Source organism: Sprattus sprattus (genome assembly GCF_963457725.1).
Source record: "Sprattus sprattus genome assembly, chromosome: 13".
In the NCBI taxonomy this organism is placed as follows: domain Eukaryota; kingdom Metazoa; phylum Chordata; class Actinopteri; order Clupeiformes; family Clupeidae; genus Sprattus; species Sprattus sprattus.
This window is the reverse complement of record NC_137911.1, coordinates 22,928,411-22,950,157: the sequence shown is the minus strand read 5'-3', so window position 1 is coordinate 22,950,157 and position 21,747 is coordinate 22,928,411. Positions and strand designations below refer to the sequence as shown.

General features: G+C 48.5%; 1 protein-coding gene across 1 annotated transcript in view; it reads right to left on the bottom strand.

Annotated features, from left to right (window-relative positions):
* Window positions 1-21,747, bottom strand: part of asap2a (ArfGAP with SH3 domain, ankyrin repeat and PH domain 2a) — a gene marked incomplete at its 5' end in the record, with an annotated part of 54,096 nt that overhangs the window by 6,513 nt on the left and 25,836 nt on the right. Inside the window, 19 exons of the mRNA XM_080849987.1 lie at window positions 580-817; window positions 947-1,054; window positions 1,832-1,899; window positions 3,041-3,156; window positions 3,787-3,872; window positions 4,170-4,359; window positions 5,211-5,305; window positions 5,915-6,048; window positions 6,468-6,634; window positions 7,225-7,273; window positions 8,588-8,675; window positions 10,473-10,542; window positions 10,970-11,073; window positions 12,697-12,783; window positions 13,713-13,788; window positions 14,072-14,157; window positions 14,558-14,687; window positions 16,072-16,098; window positions 16,604-16,653. Coding sequence (XP_080706113.1) covers window positions 580-817; window positions 947-1,054; window positions 1,832-1,899; window positions 3,041-3,156; window positions 3,787-3,872; window positions 4,170-4,359; window positions 5,211-5,305; window positions 5,915-6,048; window positions 6,468-6,634; window positions 7,225-7,273; window positions 8,588-8,675; window positions 10,473-10,542; window positions 10,970-11,073; window positions 12,697-12,783; window positions 13,713-13,788; window positions 14,072-14,157; window positions 14,558-14,687; window positions 16,072-16,098; window positions 16,604-16,653 — 1,969 coding nt within the window. The remainder of the gene's footprint in view (window positions 1-579; window positions 818-946; window positions 1,055-1,831; window positions 1,900-3,040; window positions 3,157-3,786; window positions 3,873-4,169; window positions 4,360-5,210; window positions 5,306-5,914; window positions 6,049-6,467; window positions 6,635-7,224; window positions 7,274-8,587; window positions 8,676-10,472; window positions 10,543-10,969; window positions 11,074-12,696; window positions 12,784-13,712; window positions 13,789-14,071; window positions 14,158-14,557; window positions 14,688-16,071; window positions 16,099-16,603; window positions 16,654-21,747) is intronic.

The following is a 21,747-nucleotide window of genomic DNA, read 5'->3' as shown; positions in this document are numbered from 1 at the left end:
TGTCCTGTCATTCGGAATACTGTGCCCTAGAGAGTTCCAGGACCATTCAGAAGTACCCCAGAGTAGGTACTTATTTCTCCCCCAAAAAACCCTAAAACGGCCCGTGAGATCCTGCAATGGAAAGCGGTCTAGAGCTGCTCATGTGACTCCAGCAGGTACCCAGCCCCCACTGGCTGCTGCTCCGAGGCCGACCTCAAAGGGCACAAGTAGGGCAGAGGAGTCGGTGCAGAGGCGGGGAGGCACTCAGGGAGCGGGGCGCTAATTAGACAGGGACAGATTAGAAACTCCATTACCGGGAAGGATTCTTGTGGGCTGCACAAACGTCACAAATGTTACAGTTTCCAAAGGACAAGGTCAGCAAACCCCCACTCCAAGTTCACCTACATCTCTTCCATCCTATATCTTTCTTTCTTTTGTCTTAATTTCCCTTTTCAGTCATTTATTCATCACAGCACTGTAACAATATTCCATTCATCAGTACATGGGCTCCAAGGGGAATCTAACTCATGCCCTCGGCACCGTGCTTTACGGTATCAGCTGAGCTACAGAACCCCCCCCCCCCCCTCCCCCGGGGCGTACCTATGTTCCGCGGGGGCAGCGGGGGTGCTGCGGTGATGCCCCCCGGGCCTGCTGGTGTGGGGTTGTTGTTGAGGATGGTGCCGTAGGTCTCGTTGTTGACCAGGTTGGGCACAAAGCCCCGGGCCTTGTCCTTCACCAGGCTGGCGGCGTCCCGTGCTAGCGAGGCTGGGCTGGGCTGGAGAGAGGAGCCCGGCGTGTAGCAGCTGACCGGACGCTCGTCTCGCCGGTGGGGGCTGGGCTGTGGGAGGGAGGGAGGGAGGGAAGGAGAGTAGGGTCAAAGGTCAAGAGGCGATAAGTGGCCCATGTGAATCCCTGCATGCCTTATATTGTTTTCTCACAGTCTTCCTAGCGTTTTTTCTCTCCTCACCTTTTCATCCAGGTCCTCATCACTCTCGTCCAGGTCCTCGTGCTGGAGACGCCACTCGTACTCCACGTGCACGTGAGCGTTGAACTTCCCCGCCAGCGCCTGGTTCAGCTGCACACAGGAGAACACCACATGGAGACACAGGGCAACACCATGCAGCACTGACAGGGTTTACAAGACCTTTAAGACCTCAACACAACAGTAAATTATTGGCGTCTTATTGCCATCACCGGACGAAGCGCAGCCTTTTTCAGCACTCGGGTCCTGTGAGCCAATCAAAATCCCTCCCACACATCCAGCACCTGTCAGCAGTTCTGCTGATGTGTTTCCAGCTAGTCACCGCCTACTCGTGGATCCAGTCCAGATTCTACCACCGCCCCATATCTCTGTGCTACAACGCTACAGCCTATCAGGTCTACAGTGGTCTGTGAGTATATTTACACACGTTGGTTAGTAAACCACGGAAATGTGTGCGAATGAAAATGTTAGACGTGAGTGTGTTGAGTAATACACAGTAAAAATGATAAATGTCTGGGGCAAATTTTGTGGAGAGGGCACCTGCTGGTGCTTTTCAAAAATACCAGCCTAGCAGTTCTTAACTTCAAACATTCAAAAAGTTCTGACACTGGAGAAAGAGAGCGACTGCATAAACAAATAAGTGTCTTAAGTTTGAAGAAGAAAAGGGAGTCAGTGAAGTGAGTCAGTTTAAGCTAGTTGAGCTTCGAGAGAGAGTGAGAGTGAGAGTGAGAGTGAGAGTGAGAGTGAGAGTGTGTGTGTGTGTGTGTGTGTGTGTGTGTGTGTGTGTGTGTGTGTGTGTGTGTGTGTGTGAGTGAGAGAAAGAGACAGAAATAAAGGAGAGAGATTACAGAGATGGCACACGGCACTCACCAACTCCTCACACTGAATGTGCTTTAGCCGCCGGGCGATGTCCAATGGTGTCTCTCCTGCTTCATTAGCTGAAGGGCCACACACACACACACACACACACACACACACACAGAGTCAGAACCAAGGACGCAAACAGAGTGTGGTTGCACAGTGACAGATTAAAATGTCTGTAATGTCCTGTAGCTGTCGTCACAGACTGGGTTTCTGTGGCTGCTGGAGGCCCGTGGGAATCTCAGGGCGAGTTTGTCATTCCGTCGGCCTCCAGACCACACAGCACGCCCGCCGCTCACACTGCCCTCAGAGGCCAGAGGCACAGAGATGAGGACATCCCCAGAGAGACACACACACACACACACACACACACACACACACACACACACACACACACACACAGACACACACACAGACACACACACGCACACACACACACACCCCAAAAATAAACATACATCACACAAACATGCAAAACATTCCTAATGGGCCTCTTGTGTTAACACAAGGACTACAAAGAGCACTGCCTCACCATTGCACCTCTCACCATGCTTTTAAGTCTTTTTTGGTCAATGTGAGCTTTAATAAGTGAGTGTGTGTGTGTGTGTGTGTGTGTGTGTGTGTGTGTGTGTGTGTGTGTGTGTGTGTGTGTGTGTGTGTGTGTGTAGTGTGTGGTGAGAAAAATCTTCTCAGACAGTGCTGCCAATACTGTGGAATCTGGGAACTCTTACATATTTGTGGTCTGGGGGGAATTTCAGATAGCAGTGGAATGTGTGTGTGTGTGTGTGTGTGTGTGTGTGTGTGCGCATGCGCCCATGCTTTTTGTGTGCATTGCGTGTGTTTGTTCGTGTGTGTGTATCCGTCACCCCGGCAACCTCATCTCGACCACAAACTGGCAGACAGGACAAAACACTGACAGTTCACAGAAGTGTCACATGTTCTGCATCGCGCCGGATCTCCCTCAAACATGACCAGTGCCACCACACACACCACCACACACACCACCACACACACCACCACCACACACACCACCACACACACCACCACCACACACACACCACCACACACCACCACCACACACACCACCACACACACCACCACGCACCACCACACACACCACCACCACACACACCACCACCACAATAGCTGGCCACCTGCCTGGCCCTGATAAAGCTCCAGTGGGGGTGAGCGTGCGTGCCATGGCTGCCAGGCTCTTACCGATGTCAATGGAGGCCTTTCCTCGCAGCAGCAGCTTCAGGCACTCGCTGTTGTCTGTCAGGCAGCAGTAGTGCAGGGCCGTGCTGCCTTTGGCCGTCTGCTTGTCCAGGTTCACACTGCAGAGGAGGAGAACACATTTATCGACACCAGCACGCTGAGCCACCCACTGAGACGCTGGATGATGGAAATGGATTTGTAGTCTGTTATATGCATGTTTTATCATCTCTCTGGCTGAGTAAATTCACTTCAGTAAATAGTCACCTGGGCATTTTTCAGAGAAAATTACCTACCGAAGTTTTGATCTATTAACTGAAACAGAACCATGTCAGACAGGGCTCTAAATCTCTTATGGGTTTTCCCCCACGTTATTGATCCAGTACAGGAAAAATGCCACACTTTCAATTCTGTCCGGATCCTATTTCAGATAGTTATTTTTTTATATATATATGGTCGCTGTGACACAGATAGTCTTACAGTGACTGTTTCAAACTTTGCACACAAATATAGGCCAAGGCCATTCAAGATGGAAGACGAACAAATAATATTTAAAGATACAAGCTTAATACTACACAAATGGGTCAGGTTTGATCCCTTATCTGTAGATACATCTACCCTATGTGATGTTACACATGTCATGACAATGTACTTGGTCAGTCACTCTGTCAGTTTGTGGCCGCACAGACAGACAAACATCGATCACTATAGGCACTGTATCACAATACAGTAAAAGTCTGCCTTGCCCTTGCCTGTTTTGCGTCAGGAAGTCCACGATGTGGAGTGACGTCCTGTCTACCAGTCTGACCGCCAGGTGAAGAGCGGTTTCTCCGTGTTCCTGCAGTGATCCAAACCACAAACATGAAGGGAAATGAAAACGCTTCGAACTTACGAATTACTAAAGAAGAAGACAGGTCCATTATCGTATAATATCTATTACAGTCTATTTTTAAACACATAAACACTTTAGCACTGGAATTTGTGTCTACAATATATAGTTGATACGGTAAAGGTATATTGCCTTAATGATATATAGCTCTACAAACTACATTATGGAAGTATGTAGTAGCCATGTAGCCATTTAGGAATGCAGTCAATGCTGAGATGAGGATGAGATGTTTGGGGTGAGACGTACGTGTCCGTTGGCCAGGGGGATGGGTTCCATCAGCTCCACTCCCTCGGCGTACACTTGGATGAGGGAGAAGATGTCGCGCGACTTCACCGCGTCGCACAGCGTGTGCAGCTTGGACGTGACGTCGGGGCACTTCTTCCTGGCGAAGCGCTTCTCTGTGTACTTGGCCGTGATGAAGTCCTTCCTCGCCTGCCTGCCAGTCAAAGAGAACACGCAGAGTTCAACACACTTAGAGAGAGAGGGAGAGAGAGAGAGAGAGAGAGAGAAAGAGAGAAAGAGAGAGAGAGAGAGAGAGAGAAAGATATATATAGAGAGAGAGAGAGAGAGGCGTGGCATGAGAGGCATGGGAGTGCAGTTTGAGACAGCTTAGCAAACGGTGATAAATGGCGACAGTTGCTTACAAACATGGCATTTAACGGTTTCTTTGCACAACAACTGGCATTGTTGTTTAGCCACAGAGAGTGGGAACAAGGACAAAAGAGTGAGAGCGCATGAAAGTAATGCTTTCATTACTGTTTTTTTCACATTATTTTTGTTACATTGTCCTTCCATGACCTAGCAAGACTTTATTCAAGAATGAGAAAAAAAAGTGAGTGAGTGTGGAGAAGATAGAAAGCTGAAAGCGACACAGAAAGGGGGAGAGTAAGTGAGAAAGATGGAGGAGACCAGGGAGAGAGGAGAAAGAGGAGCGGTTAATAAGTGACAATTGAGGTGACGGCTCCATCTGTCTCTCACTCTCCTCCACAGGGGTCCGCCACAGCAGCCCACTGGGCTCCTCAGAAAGATGGAGAGAGACGAGGGAGAGGGGGGATGGAGAGAGAGAGATGGAGTGAAAGAGTGGGTGGGACGAGAGAGAGAGAGAGAGAGAGAGAGAGAGAGAGAGAGAGAGAGAGAGAGAGAAAGGAGCGGCAAAAAGGTGGGAGCCGTTATCCTCACTTATCCTCAGCTCAACTGAGGGAAGGAGGGGGAGAGAGAGGGAGGAAGGGAGGGAGAGAGAGAGAGAGAGGGGCTGAGTGACAGAGGGGTGGAGAGGCCCACACTCACATGTCACTGGCTGGGTTGGGTTTGACCACATCTTCCGCAGTCAGACAGGCTTCCATGATCTCGTTGAAGCCTGCATTCCCCACGTTCTTGGCTAGCTGTTGGGACAAACGCCACACACACACACACACACACACACACACACACACACACACACACACACACACACACACACACACACACACACACACACACACACACACACACACACACACACACACACGCGCACACACACGCACACACACGCACACACACGCAGGTTACTGCTAACAATAAAGAACAAAGTGCAAAAAGAGACGATTGCTGACGATTCATCCTCATTCATTAAAGTTCCATTTCCCCTCCACTAAAATATCAGCACACTTAAGCCCAGCTTTGGATATGCCATCTGATACGAGGGGAGGAACCCACTCCATATTTCACACCCGCTTCCCTGTGGCTAAGTGGGCTCCCTCCTCAACTACCGTAATCACTATAATAATTCTTAATCACCATCAGGACCAAAATGTTCCCCACTAAATAATGAATGTGGTTCAGTCCTACTTCAGCGAAATTGCTGAGAGATTGCCCTACGAAAATGTGAAATATGTGGGGCTGGGTCCAGAATTGAGGAGAGGGAGTGGGTGTGTGGGGTGAACTAAGGGGATAGGGGGATGTTGGCGGTTTTCGGTGCATTCTGAGCGAGCTGTGAAGTCGAGAGAACTTGCCAGAAGCTCGGAGGTGCTCAGGACGTCCAGCGTGAGTGACTGTATTCGGGAGTAGTGCACTCCGAGTTCCCGGTGGATGCCGGAACATTCTATGCAGGTGAGGATGCCCAGGTTGGTTGAGAGCCAGGTAGGACCTGCAGGAAGGACAGAGAAGAGAGGGGAAAAAAAAGAAGGGAAGGGTTGTGACCAATCAATATGGGCGGCACAGTTAAGAGATATACTACATATGCACCACACACACACACACACACACACACACACACCAAATTGAGAGTTAACTGTTTAGCAGCTACTGTGGAAATTACAGTACAAAACAGTAGCATTTTTTCTTAACTTGTGCTTGTTAAAGATGATCTAATTTTCTTTTTGTGGAATCTCGCCACAAACAAACATGTCATTAAAAATCTATACACCCGCTACACACCCCTAGCTTTGCAGAAGTGGAAAAAAATAGTTATCAAACTTCCTGGCCCTAACTTCCCGTGGCCCACAATGCCTTGCCCCCCCCGCGCTCCCTCTGTGTCCTTCCTGGTGGACTTCCTGCCTGACTGACCTGGAGCGCCACAGTCGCAGCAGACGTCGTTGCCGGTCATCCGCTTGACCTCCCCGACGATGGCCTTGGTGAGCTCCTGCACGATGTTGTTCTCGCCCACGTGCTGGTCGCCCTTAAAGGCGTTGTTGAGGGCCTCCTCCTTACTGTTCTGCAGCACAGAAATCCATCTGGAAGGAGAGAGAGAAGAAGGGTGTGTCAAAAAAGGCGGAAAAGTGTGTGTGCGTGTGCGTGTGCGTGTGCGTGTGTGTGTATGTGTGCGCGTGATGTTGGTGATGTTGGTGATGTTGTGGTGGTGTTGTATGTAATGGAGGTGGAGTGGTGATGTGGTGGAGGCAGTGTGTGTGTGTGTGTGTGTGTGTTGGCAGATTTATTGAGAGCGTGAATGAGAAGAATGATGGTGATGATTGTGTGTGTGTGTGTGTGTGTGTGTGTGTGTGTGTGTGTGTGTGCGCGCGTACGTGTGTGTGTGTGTGTGTGCGCGTGTATGTGTGTATTTGTGTCTGCGTAGCGAAGGGTCAGGTCTAGCGAGAGTTCAGTGTGTGTGTGTTTGTGTGTGTGTGTGTACACGCGCACACACAGAGTGAACATGGATGTGGTGGTGCTCTTGTGTGTATACATGTGTGAGTTAGCGGGTGGGATGGCGCCATCAAGGTCAGCCAGGTTTGGAAAACAAGATGTCAGCAAGCAAACTGGAAAAGAGTGACATAACAGGAGGCCGCCTTGGCCGCCTCCTCCAATCAGACGGGAGCACACTCACATCTGACATTCCGCCTCATCGTCTGCCTGGAAGTGGTACGTTCTGTCATCTGTTTTAAAGAAGAACAGAGGAGGAGGAGGAAATAGAGGGAGAGGGGAGTGGGGGAGAAAGAGAGAAAGTGGGCGAGAGAGAATGATAATTCTGCACATTCTGTAGAGTATCAAATGACAAGGCACACACAGCACATAAGAATGCTTTCCCCTGGGTCGTCCTCTATAGATCCAGTGCAAGCTTCACTCCAATTACAATCTATTCCTCCCCCCACGGACTAAACAGATAAGTGCGGCTGGTGATGCAGGACTGTTGGGGGGACTTAAAGGACGTGATAAAACGATCAGATGGCAGGAGGGTGATAGCGCTGAGGAGCGGTGAGGAGCGGATCAATGACATAACTTCCCCTTTTTCCGGTCGAGAGATCAGACACAGGCAAACAAACAACAGGAACTCTAAACGAGACAGAGGGAGGGGAGGGGGGGGGGGTGGAGTCACTTCACACTTCCCCTTGCTGTGCTTGGTTAAGCTTTTACTTTAATCAGAGTTGGTTTCTTTTTCCTACTTGGGGAGGAAGAGGAGCAAGACAGACAGACAGAGAAAGAAAGATAGAGAGGGAAGCTGGAGAGAGAGAGATACAAAGAGACAGACAGACAGACAGTGAGGGGGAGAATACAACGGTGAGACAGACAGACAGAGAGACAGACAGAGAGAGTGAGTATAAGATGCTATCTGAGAGAGAGAGAGAGTGAGTGCTTCACTGAGAAAAACCGTGATAAGTACTATAAGACCCTGAGGTTGCCAGAGGATGATCTGAAACAATGAACGCACCAGACACGTTGTGTTTTCTGTCTCCCCCCGACACAACCATGTCCTGGGCTCACAGTAAATCATCCCCAGTCAAACAGGGTGTGGAGTGAACTCACATGGTCCAGCTACTGCTTTAAGCTATTCCCCTGGAGATAATACCACAGAACACTACCGCCAACCTCGTAGAGGAACCTCTAAATCAATCGCTTCCCTTTACGCAAGCCTGCAGGGAAATCGCCCCATCCATCCATCCCTTCTTTATTCCTAGCTGGGGCTCTGATAGATAGAGCATTCTCTCTGTTCTCGGAGGTAGACGACAGCAGGCAGGTCCCTGGAGGGGGGTTTGTGAGGCAGTGGCTTAGAGGCATAACCAGCGTTGTCTGTTGTTTAGTGAGTGCCTTAGAAGCCTCAGCTGATTCAATTCACCAAGGTTATATCAGATCTCAGATATCAGAGGGGAGGGGGGGGGGTGGGGGAGGATGAGGACTCCATTTGTTAATATGGTTAAAGGAAAGCAAGAGAGAGAGAGAGAGAGAGAGAGAGTGTGTGTATCTCAACGTACGTGAGATGAGGTCAAAGCTCTTCTTCTCCTCTGGGTTGTGCTTGACCTGGCAGGTCAGGAGGTTGAGCTTGGCTGGCGGTCGGTTCGCCTGAAGGACAAAAACAGTTCACATTCAAGGCATACCACAGACATCAAACATCACCATGATTAAAGACAGAGATGCTTGCACATGATAAGAATTACGAACAAACGCCCCACTCCCCATCAAAGGCAAGAACGGCCAACAAAATGAAGGGAAATGTAGACTCAGATTCTGATTCAGACTCTTCACATGCCAGAAATATATCTACATGGACATATCTACATGGACTTCTCATCGCTGTATGCAGTGGTGTAGTGGTCCCTGGAGAAGTGGGTATACTCTTAATTTTTTTTAAGCAGTCCATACAGCACAGGATAAAGGCCCTGTTTTGAGAAGTTGGTATATACCCTGGACTACACCACTAGCTGTATGTCTGCTTTGAGATTCTCTACTCCATCATGGGGAACCTGAGCATGTTTCTGTCTCGTGCAGATGTGGCCCACGCTACGCTGCCGTCCTCTCAGGATTAGGCACTTTTAAATTCTAACTGTAAACGGAGGAAAGTAGGACACATTTCTTTGTCCTATTAAAAAGTAGAGGGAAAGATATGTTATGACAGTTCCATGAGAGAGAGGGAGAAAGATAAAGATAGAGAGATGGAGAAAGAGAGAGAGTGGGAGTGAGTTATTTTAATGTGTGCATGTACCTGGTTTTGGCAATAACGCTGCAGTAACATTCATGCCAAATAAAGCTTTCTTGAATTAAATTAAAATGATTTGAATTGAGTGAGAGATAGAAATTGAGATTCAAACAGAACAGACCAGACAGAGAGAAAGAGAGATGGAGGGAGAGAGAGAGAAAGGAAGAGAGAGAGAGAGAGAGATTGAGGGAGATAGATGGTGAAGGTTGTAATGGAAGGAAATGGGTCTTGCTCTGACTTCAGGGGGAAATCAATAGCTTGGCTGGACTGAGCTGATCTGAGCTGAGCTGGAGCTGGGTGGATGTGAGCAATACTGAGGAGGAGCTTGGGAGCCTCGTCTCGCCCAAGAACAACTCCTGCACTCCATTATCAACACATCAGACTGAGACGCACACACACACACTCCATCTCTCTGTCTAACTCTTCACACATGCACACACACACACGCACACACAGAGACAGAGACACACATGCACACACACACATACACACTCCATCTCTCTCCATCTCTCTGTCTAAGTCTTGTTCTCACTCTGTCGGTCACACACACACACACACACACACACACACACACACACACACACACACACACACACACACACACACACACTAAATTGAAACCACTAAATAAATCTCCCCGAGGCGAATGGACTTTGTGGTATGGAGTATCTAGTTTGGCGAGGGTAATGCAGGGCACAGCGCTGCACACCTCTCCTGCATTCTAATGCACACTGATCAGACCGAGGAGGCCAGTGCCACAGCAGCATATGCTGACACAGCACAGGGCTTCTCCACAACCCCACCACAACACATCTCTGGCATTTAGTCCACAGCAACACCCTGACTGAACCCATCCAGTGGTCTGTGTATTACTGTGTATGAATAGAGTTAGGGGGAACTTGTTGACTTGTGAATGTATGTATTGAATAAGTGTCACACAGAGTAGACTGTGACTCTCTCATAACCCCAAGTCCCACAGAGCAGAAAGCAATACGATGCATTACACACACGTGCTGAAAAATGTGTGTGCATGTGTGTTTAAAGAGAATAGAGCGTCTAATCAGGAGACAGTGTGTGTGTGTGTGTGTGTCTGCGTACCTGCCTGTGAGTCTCTGTGTCTATGCACATGTGTGTGTGTGTGTGTGTGTTTGTGTGCTGCTCACCGTGCCATGTGAGATGGTCAGGTAGCCGTTCTTCACCGAGCACTTCCTCTTCTGCCACACCTTCCTCAAGCTGAAGAGGGAAATGAAATGAGGGTAAAAAGAAAAAGGGGGAAGATCAGTTTGATATTAAACAGGAGCTAGCCCATTGTCACACATACACACACACACACACGCACACACACAACAGACAGCAGCGCTCACCCTGCCAAATAAGTAATTATTTCACAAACTGACCAGCGCTGGCTGCTATGATTTTCACACCATGCAGTCTATGTAGGCAAGTGCATGTTAGCAAAAAGGAGAGTGTCTGTGTCTGTGTCTGTGTCTGTGTCTGTGTCTGTGTCTGTGTCTGTGTCTGTGTCTGTGTCTGTGTCTGTGTCTGTGTCTGTGTCTGTGTCTAAGAGCGACAGATGAGAGAGAGAGAGAGAGAGAGAGAGAGAGAGAGAGAGAGAGAGAGAGAGAGAGAAGAGAAGAGAAGAGAAAGAGCCAAACTTCACCCGTCACTTTTCTTGTAGAGGTTCCCGCTCCTCTCTGTGCCGTGCTCCTTGTTGCCCTGTGGCTGGTGCAAACTGTAGGTGGCGCTCTGTCTCACCTGAGAATCCTTAGGCCAAACACACACACACACACACACACACACACACACACACACACACACAAACACACACACGCCAGCACTTCAGTTTACAAGCTGTACCAGTATAGCAGTCACAATCACTGGACACGCACACACACACAAAAACTACACAAACATGCACTAGACTAGCGACATCACTTCCTGTGAGGAAACTGGAAACTGCAGTTGTTGTTTTTTTCCCCTCACAGTCTTTTTGAAGCGATGGGCGTGCCCTGCACGGGCCACATCCTGCCCTACTATCACCACATGCACCAAACAGGAAAAACTGGGAGAACCGGGAACGCCGGATCCCAGCTTCCCGCTCCTTTCGTCTCTCGAAAAAAAAACAAGGTCACGTGGGACGTGTTCAGACTTCTACTAGCACTACAGACAGGAGGGGAAGGGAACAAAATTGAGGAAGAAAATAACGGGCGTCCATTCCTGCCCCCTTTGAACTTTGAGTGTGCACTTTCATAACGTGTTGGGCCAAATTCCATAACTCTGGCTGCCGGGCTGCGGCAGCAGTCACTCACACAGGGATTAGTAATGGGAGGCCACACTCCATTTCTGCCCATCTCAGAGTCTGGCCTCTCTGAGCCACAAACACTGGAGTAAACGCTTAGAGGCTACTCCTCTCACAGGTCTCACGGATGAGTGGGTTTGGTTTACCTGGGCCAGAGATTGACATGGATGGGGTAAGGGATAGGGGGGGAGGGGAGGGGGGGATCTGAGCAACACAGTAACGGTAGTAGATGAAAACGGACTTACTCTCCTAGACTTGGTTGGCAAAGAGGCGGATGCATTAAAATGGGGAAAGAGGAAAGCATTCTTCAGACAGTCTCAAGGGTTATTCACCAACACCAACACACACACACATACTCACATATGCATCATCATGTGCACAAACACACACACACACACACACACACACACACACACTTGCTCAAGCATTTAATTACATTATAACCACCTCTACATGCAACAACCTCTAGTACACACACACACACAGAATCTTATGCAGACGCAAATCCACAGTTTCTACCTCTACCAAAATCACACCAAATGTTTCCATAGCAACAACAAACAATATTGCACCAACATTAATCAACAACGCAACCATCCACAAACATACACAAATCAGTGTCCTCTTAATTAGTGTACTGCTGCTCCTGTGTATGTTGAGGTGTGGGGGTAGGGTGGGGGGAGGGTAATACATGCTCTGCGATTAACACAAGCAATCCCTTAAGGACTGTGCATTAAGGCTGCAAAGCGGATTGCTGGAGCTAAAGGCAGTCCATCCGACACCCCACTGCTGCTGAGGAGGGGAGGGGAGCGGAGGGGTGACCTGGAGCTCTGAGGTGAGGAGCACGTGTGTGTTCAGGTGTGTGTGGGTCTGATGTGTGTGTGTGTGTGTGTGTGTGTGTGTGTGGGTCTGATGTGTGTGTGTGTGTGTGTGTGTGTGTGTGTGCACACCAGTCTGGATGATGTTTGGGAGGGTGTCAAAGAAGAAAAGTAGGATAAACTGCAGGTCTAATGATGTGTGTGAAAGAGAGAGAGAGAGAATGTGAGTGTGTGTGTGTGTGTGTGTGTGTGTGTGTCTATCTGCCCTACCTCCTTCTGCTCCACCTGAAGGGCAGACTTGAGCACATCTCTCAGCTGAGTTAACTGCTTGCGTTCCTCATCCTGTGCCTGTTTGATCTGCAGTGGGCAGAGAGAGAGAGAGGAAGAGAGAAAGGAAGAGAGAAAGAGAGAGAGAAAGAGAGAGGGAGAGAATGAGTGAGTGAGTGAGTGAATGATGGAGGAATGATGTTGAGGCATTCAACCACTCTCTCTCTCTCTCTCTCTATGAGGCTGATGGTACGCCAACGCCAACAGACACGCAGCAGTTGATGTACCGCCAATGATAAGATCATAGTGGTCAGTCACCCGAGTAATCAGGCTGATACGAATAGTCCGCAAAGGGCCACAGTGTGACATAGTGCACAGCATTCAGGCCTGGATATGATGGACAGACTCCAATGGACATGATGGACAGACTCCAATCCATTTCCCTTTGAACTTAAATAGGAACGGAGATGGTGCCAACTAAACTGGTGGCAAGGAAAAAGCAACGCGACCCAGAAAAATAACTCAAGGAAATTAAAAGTGGGGTGGTAAGAAAAAACAGATGATCAAGATTAAATCCCAGAAGAGTTGAACGTTTGAAAAACTAGGACTTCTCCACCTCGTGTGATACACAAGGATTTGCTGAACTCAATATAAAAATGGGTTCTTGAAATCAAGCACTGGGCTCTGAATGTATCCCGCATCCTCACCAGTGATTTCAGTGAACAGGTACTTTGACTATGTGATGTCTGAAAACTCTTAAAGTAACACTATGGAGTTTCTGGAGCCGACAGGTAGGGGGCTACTTGCTGCTGGACTATTCAGTAACTTATTTGCTGTCTTGCTTTGTATTGTGTTTCACAACTATAGTGAATAATCCAGCAGGAAGTAACCCCCTACCTGGCAGCTCCAGAAACTCCATAGTGTTACTTTAACACACACTGCTTCCCAACACTGGTGGACGGATTGACAGAGTGTTGACTGAAAGGACAAGTTAAGTACTCATATAGTGCTCCACTCACTGTGTGCAGGTCAGTGGCCAGCTTCTCAATGGAGGGCTTCAGGTTGTCCACTGCCTTCAGACCGTCCTGGAAGAAGCTGCGTGAACAGAAGGGTCGTCAGCTAGATGACACACTGTGTTCTGTCCAGCACCCCAATTTAAGTAGCGATCAGAGTGTGAACAGTGCTGCTTTGGTCTCCAAGAACATCAATCAATCAATCTATCAATTTGTTTATTTGATCAAGAGGGACAGTGTACATTCATAAACATTAAGATGTAAATGCACCCAATTATAGCCAAAAGGCTAGTTTCCATTGGCAGTCCCCCTGCCAGAGTGAAAAAGGCATTTACCTAAAAAAGGCATTTATGTAAATAACTTACTTGCACTGTGCATGGAAGTACTTGATGAGGTTCTGGAGAAGGTCCACCCCTTTCTTGATTTTGATCTCATTCACTTTGAGGAGATACTACAAGGGAAAACAGAGATTTTAAATATATTGAGATATCTAGGACAGGGTCACTGTACCCTTACAGATACAATACCTACCCCTGTTCTGCAGTACAGCCCCAGTATATCAATCCATATCAAGCTTCCTCAGATGATAGAATAGATAGAAAAGCCTTTGTTGTTATTGTATTTGCATACACCAAAATATGGAGCGCTGCTTCTGTTGGTGCCACTAGGGACATTATATAACACAACAACAATACAATAGCTAATATACTATAGATAAATATATATTAATGAGGTAAAATCAGCTTCAAAAAGGAAGGTAAAACGGATGACTCAGGTGGGTGTGTGAGTGTGAAGACCAGGTGGGTGTGTGAGTGTGGAGACCAGGTGCTTGGCCCCAGGCGACCCCTCACCTCGCACATCTGCAGCTGGAAGAAGCGCCGCTCCTTCTCCATCTCCTCTGCAATCTCAGCGCCGCTGATCTCCGTGCGGATCATGCCGTGCTGTCGAGCGTGTTCCTTCTTCTCCTTCTCGATCTTGGTGCTGTGCAGGGGGAGGGGGGGGGACGAGGTGACACATCTGCTTTTAGAGGAAGGTCAGGGGGAACAGGCGTATTCTCACAGACACATGAAATGCTTATGCCGTCTTCCCCCCCCCCCACACACACACACACACACACACACACACACACACACTCTCTTTAACTCAATTGTGCTCGGTCTTTAGCTCATATAAACATTTACACTCCAAACACAAACACACTGACACATCTAGTTCAATGCTCACTCAATCATCCTCAATCACACCACCACATATGAACACGCGTAAATAAAAAAAATAGGAAGCTACCACTCATGCAAGAGGGCATTCTTGTCCATATGCTCCAGCAGCATATATCTTACAAGACAATACAGGACAGCCACCTCAACCCCCCCCAGCCCCAACTCCGCCTGCCAGCCCCCCACCCAGCTCGGCCCTCGTTCAGTTCATCTGCAGGGCCCCCAGAGCCTCATGTGTTTAGCAGCAGCCATCGTTGGGGGCCCCTTTGCGGCCACTCGTTAGGACAACCAGGTTAATCTGCGCCACTCTAAAGTCTCTGGCTTGCCTCTCTTCGCAAAGACACAGATCCAGAGAGAGCAAGGCCAAAACACGGAGTGCAAGACAGAGACTCTGAAAACAAAAACAAACAAACAAAACCAAACAAAACAAACAAACAAGCAGCAGACAGACGAGGAGCACCAAGCGATGGTCGGTCAGAATGGTATGTTGGCATGACGATACGGCACTCTGCCATTGTCCATCCACACCATTCTGAGAAACAGCCATATGTACATGTTCAGGTTTTGATGTGCACGGTCATCAAATCTGCAAGGTCATCTTCCTTCATTCTCTCTCTCTCAGCAAGCACACAGTGATGTTCAGGGCTGGGAGGCCTGGCGTTTATTAGTAGGACATCTGCACACAGTAATCCTCAGCCCAAAAAAGCATTAAGTCTGCTTAAGAGTGAAATCGGCACAAATTGTGCTTAGCCACAAGCATAGGTCCGTTTGGCCCGGGACACGGATCAAACTGAACGAAGGGTTGCGATGACGACAGAGCGCTAGCAAAACCAGTTTAAAACTCAGCCACACCCGAATGTGTGTACAGCAGCAACGAGCTTCATCTCCCTCCGCCTGGGGAACAGGGGAGAACCCATCAACAGAGAGACGAGATTAGCATGAAACAGATATCAGTGACAGCCGAGACGGACGGAATGTTTACAAGAAAGAAAGGGTTACAAATGGAGGCTAGCTAACAGAATGGGTGGAAATTCTTTTTTGCAAAGCACACAGTATATTTGCGTTGAGTGTCTTTGATGTTGTTGATCTTTGTCGTACTTGCATACATTCAATATGGTCCCATCAAATTGGATAAGAAAATGCATTACCCTCTCAGTAAAGAATGTCCTTTGCAGCTTGGAAAACATAAGAGTGCTATAAAATTACATTCATTGTGACATGCAAAATTAAAAAGGTAAAAGGGGGGTGGTCTTTAGGGGTGATGTGGGGGATGTGGGCAGATTGGGGACAGTGACAACACAAATGACACAAGGACAACTGGTCACTTATATGGAATGAAAGACTACAAATCCCAGAAGGCCATTAAAACAAGCTGGTCTACAGTCCATACTGCATGACTTGGAGGTGAACTGGAACGATCACTGCTTGAAAGAGTAAACCACCAATGGCATCTTAAGCGAACTGATTGAACAGATGAATGTAGCATGGCAGTCAATCCTTTAACTGAACTCTGCAGATATGATAATAATGGATCAGGAAGCTGAGGAACATTGGGGACAGTGCCTTCATACCAATACAGAAGAAAAATGCTACTAGGACGTTCATGATTTTGAGACCCAGATTAAGGTGATAGATTATACAAGTTATACATTTATCTGGTGAAAAGGGAACATCGCTTACACTTTGGTCTCGTAGTCTTTCCAGGCTTTATCAAAAGGCTTCTTCAGGTCCTGAAAGGGCAGAAGAAAAGAGGACAGAGGAACATGAGAAGGAGATTCCACTATGAGTAAGCATTTAGCAGAAATCCCTGACTTCCTTATTATTTAAATACATTCTGATGGAAAAAGGCAGAAACTGTTGCAAAGAACAAAATCATTCCCATACATCTCCATTTATATAAACATTAAAATAGTAGATTAAATTACCACAGTGATGCAGTAGCCAATACAACACATATATTTGAAAACATCTATTATGTCTCACATTTACTTCTCTGAGGGAAGGGAAAGACTGAAAGGGTTAGCAGATTCCTTCACCTCCTTAAATGTTTGATGCCAGGTCAGTGTGTGTGTTTGTGTGTGTGTGTGTGTGTGTGTGTCTGTGTGTCTGTGTGTGTGTGTGCATGTGTGGCACGCATGTTTGTGCGAGTATGTGTTTGTTTTGTGTCTGAGTGGGATCCCACCTGCAGGGCCACTAAAGAGCTGATCGATCTGCGCTGCAGTTTTTTGCCAGCGCTCTGCGGCAGTCTGACACCAAGACAAATTACGCAGAAACGTTTAGCCCCCCTTCCCTTCCCTTCCCACTCACCATAATGAGTGCAACAAGGCCCATGCCACACGGGTGAAATTGCCCGTGTCTGATGGTAAACACCACAGCTGCCAATCACCCACTTGCTTGGCGCTACAACCCAACAACATAAACATGGCAGTCTATAAACCTCCTTTTGCACGAGGAGCATGAGCACAGAACGCATTTTATTTAAAGTAGTTTTACGGACGGGTACTAAGTTTCAGACAGCTCCCTGAAACTGACCTAGATCCTTGCCCTACTCCCTGAAGGAAGTACAATAGAATTCCCCAAACGCCTGAGTCAGGGCTTAATATAGCGCTCGCCCAGAGGACTGAGTAGCTTCACCACAACAGTTTATTATGTTTGTGCAGGTCTGGAGTGAGGGAGCCATCATCATCCCCCCCAGAGGGGGCTTTGGGTGCCATCCAAAGCCTGTTGAGCCAATCCACGTCGGCCGATCCCCCCTCGTGACCTTCATGCAATCACCAGAGTGGCGGAGGGCCATTATATTGAGTCTTTTATTCAGCTGCAGCTCGAGAGACCCAGTTGAGCATGCTTCTGCTGCTGCTACCGCTGCTGCTGCTTGCCTCGGGACTCCAGAGAGGGAGAGGGAGAAAGAGAAAGAAGGAAAGAAAGGAAGGGAAAGGGAGTGAAAGCAGGGTGGAGGGGAAAAATGTAGAGTAAAAAGAGGTGGAGGGTGGAGAAAAGAATCAAAGGGCTGCCATGTTCTGCACATGCAGCTTTCCTACCCCCTTTATCAGCTTCAGAGGACAGAGAATTGGACAAAGCCGGCCACGCCCACAACCATGGCCTGCAACCACCACCACCACTGCCCTCTCCAAAGACAGAGAGGAGAGGAAAAGAGGGAGCGATAGAGTGAGGAGAAGATGGAAGAGGAAGACATGTAATCCAGAGGAGGAAAGGCAGAGAGGTCAGGTAGCAGATTGGTAAGAGAAAGAGGAGATGAGATAATGGCCAAGACAAGAAGGAGACAAAAGAGAGGGAGAGGCGGAGAGAGGGAGGAAGAGAGCAAAAGACAGAGTGGTAGATGAACAGATAAAGAGAGGGGCGAACGAGGGAAAGAGAAGGAACAGATAGCAGTAGCGAGAGCAGCACGCCCTCTTACTACTCTCTGAGGAAATGTGCTGTAAGTAGTCTTTCAGGGAGCGCAGCGGAGATGATGAGCTCATGCATTTAAAGTGTTGCTCTTGGAGTCCCTCACCAGCACTTACACCGGGCTTGGCTAACACTTCACACTGTTAATCTGCAAACACTAGCAGAGATCTGTAATGACGATCATGTCTGTGTGTGTGTGTGTGTGTGTGTGTGTGTGTGTGTGTGTGTGTGTGTGTGTGTGTGAGCGAGCATTCATCTGTTGATGCCCCAGTCTATAAAGCCAGGCTATTCATAAAAAACGTACGTAAATGTGTCATTAGTATGAGGAGTTGGTAAATTAATTCGACCGGCTCTGTTCAGGTACGGAAACAAAATATTTGAATGGCTGTCGTACGCGGGCCAGGCTCGGACAGAAACATTCGGCCCAATCCATGCTCTTGTGTGTGTGTGTATATATATTTATCACACACTCTTTACTGCAGAGACTACTGTGTGCTGGTGGTTCTCCCACCTGGGAGTCGGTCAGCTGGACTAGCTCTATATGACTGTATGAACGCTCTTGAGTGAAGGGTGTTGGAGTGGTTCCACCCTGGTTCCACCTGCTCCTTCTAGTCTCTGGAGAAATCTATCACCCTCGACTACATGCAAGAGAAGGCAAGACCCACCCAGCCTCTAGTCCAGATCAAGAAAGGAGAAGATGAATGACCTTGTCTCTGAGGTCACCAGGATGCAGCAGCAGGGGTATAGAGTGAAGGGGCAGCAGGGGCAATGGGCAATGGGCAATGGGGAAGGGGGAAGGGGGAAGGGGGAAGGGGGTCGCGTGATGAAATAGGCAATCATATGGAAACTGCCACATGCTCGATTGCACTTTCTCATCATCAGGGCAACCTAGGACACCCTAACCCTGCCCTCTCAACCTCCATCAGTGGCCTGGGACAGACCAAACCTTTTATCTCCGTGGGACCATCAATGCCTCTCTCCAAAGCAGCACTGACACAGGGCCAGTTTAGATGGTGGCATGATCAAGTGCTCAGGAAGCTGGCAGAGGTGGTGGAGAAAAGAAGGCAACAAAAGTCCATGAGGGAGCCAACAGAGGATCAGTTAACAGCAGTTGGAGACCTCCCCCTCAGCTCCTGACATCAGGATTGGATTGGAGAATGGAAGCGGAAATCTGCAGCACCACACTGCGGTCAGACATGGTGCTTTGGACCGCAGTTGGAAAGTCATCACTGGTTAAACTGGCAGTGCCATGGAAGGATGGGTAGGAGGCAGCCGATGAAAGGAAGAGGGTAAAATATATGAACCTAGTTGCAGAGTGCAGGGAAGGTGGATGGAGCGTGAGGCTCTACCCGGTGGATGTGGGTGTAAGAGGCTTTGTTGATGACTGAAAGATGCGTCTGCTCTAGGATCTGGGCCTACAGGAAGCCAGACGGCACAAAGCAACCCTGGAAGTTTCGGAGGAGGTAGAGGAAGCAAGTTTTAGGCACTGGCTGTTCAGACAGGACATGGCATGGGGAGCCAGCAACTCCTGAAGGTTAGCTACAGGGGGGTGTCAGGTTGACCTCCCTATTTACTGCCCCGCCACCAGGAGATGTTCCTGAATAAGAGGCGGAACATCCGTGAGTGGTGGTCCCTAGCTGATGACCCTGCATCCAACAAAGCGGCCACAGGGGAGGTGCGACAGGCCAAGGCAAGCTTGAACAGGGAGCCTGGCTGTGCTCACATCATCCCTATTGTGGACAAGGTCTCCACACAGACACAGACACACACTCCTGGCCAGGCTCAAAAGAGCTCATACGAATGACTGATATATAAAAACAAGTGTGAAATGTTGAGAATCCTGAAACAACTCGTGTTCATTTTTAACTGTTCTTGTTTGTGTTCAGTTTCTGTACACTAAAACAATAGGCGGGACGTTCATTTCGATACAAGCCTTCTTGTAGCACTATTTATGTCGTAAACAAAGGCTCATCAGCGGGACAACTGAAGTCCAACAACAAGGTCATGAGACCTGGAGCGTGAGGACACTTGATTTGCAGCGAGTTTAAAAGTGTTTGGGGACTCCCCCGCTCCTAACAGCCAGCAGCGGATGAGGGAGTGGAGCGTGAAATGCATCGTCCTCACTAAAGTGATTTGGGCGAGACCTGCAATCTAGCAGCCATTAGTGCCTGTCAGCCCCCCGTTGAGTACCCAAGCCCACCCCCCCCCCCCCCCCCCACCCCCCCACCACCCGCAATCAAAAATAAAGAGCCCAGCACGACTGCAGACGACACAAGAATATAAACACACGTCTGCATTAACACAAGACTCCCAGCACAGGCCCACACAGGGCGAATTTAAATGTAAGCAGCATTAGCAGCATAGCAGCAGAGCGTTCTTCAATGAACTGGGTTGTTTGAGCCAGTAATTACACTAGTGTACATTTAGATTTCTTAATGTACCTATTTAGTAGGAGCCATACATTTAATCAGAATGTATGTTGGAATCAAACCCATGATCTTGATGTCGCTACTACTAACGTCTACCAGTTGATCCACAGGACCACACAACACAAACAGTGTGTTGACAGCATTCATATTACTTACAACCCGTCAGACCAGTCTGTCTGGCCCCGTCTATTGTCTTCCTCTCTCTCATCTTTTGTTGTTTCTCTGCTGCTGCAACAGACAGGTCTTGACACCTTCCTCCTCTCAGCTCTCTATCATTTCTCTTCTTTCCCCCTCTGGTTCTCTGAGGCCATATCCCTACTGTAATCTGAAGACTATGGCAGTTAGACTGCCTCCACTACCAGGGCAGGGAGCCTTACTGGGATGCCTGCGAGAGGGAATGAGGATGGCTGGATGGATAGACAGATAGATAGATAGATAGATAGATAGATAGATAGATAGATAGATAGAGAAAGAGAGAAAGAGAAAGGCATATAGAGATGGATCTAAGAGTAGATGGCCCGACCCTTATATTTTCCCTATAGGACGCGCATCAGGAATCTCATCCCAGAGTGAATTACTGAGCTGGAACTGAGCACACAGGGAACCCGTGATTCAGCAGACGCCTTCTCTTCTATTCCTCACAGATGACCCCTCACTGAGATCAGAATGAAGGAGAAAAACAAGACAGAGCTAGACAGAGAGAGAAAGCTAGACAGAGAGAGAGAAAGAGAGAGAGAGAAAGAAAGAGAGAGACAGAAAGAGGGACAGAGAGAGTGGTCTCCTGGGCAACGGAGAAGAGAGCGAGGGGAAAAGGCCTCATTAGCGCTTAAATCACATCATGGATCCAGCCGGCCTAACGAGGACACGTGGTGCTGCTGAGAGAGAGACGCAGGTGGTGGTGGTAGGGTTGGAAGGTCAGGTGTGTGTGCGTGTGTGTGTGTGTGTGTACACAGACAGTAATGAGGGTCTTTAAGTGCTCCTCAGACAGGC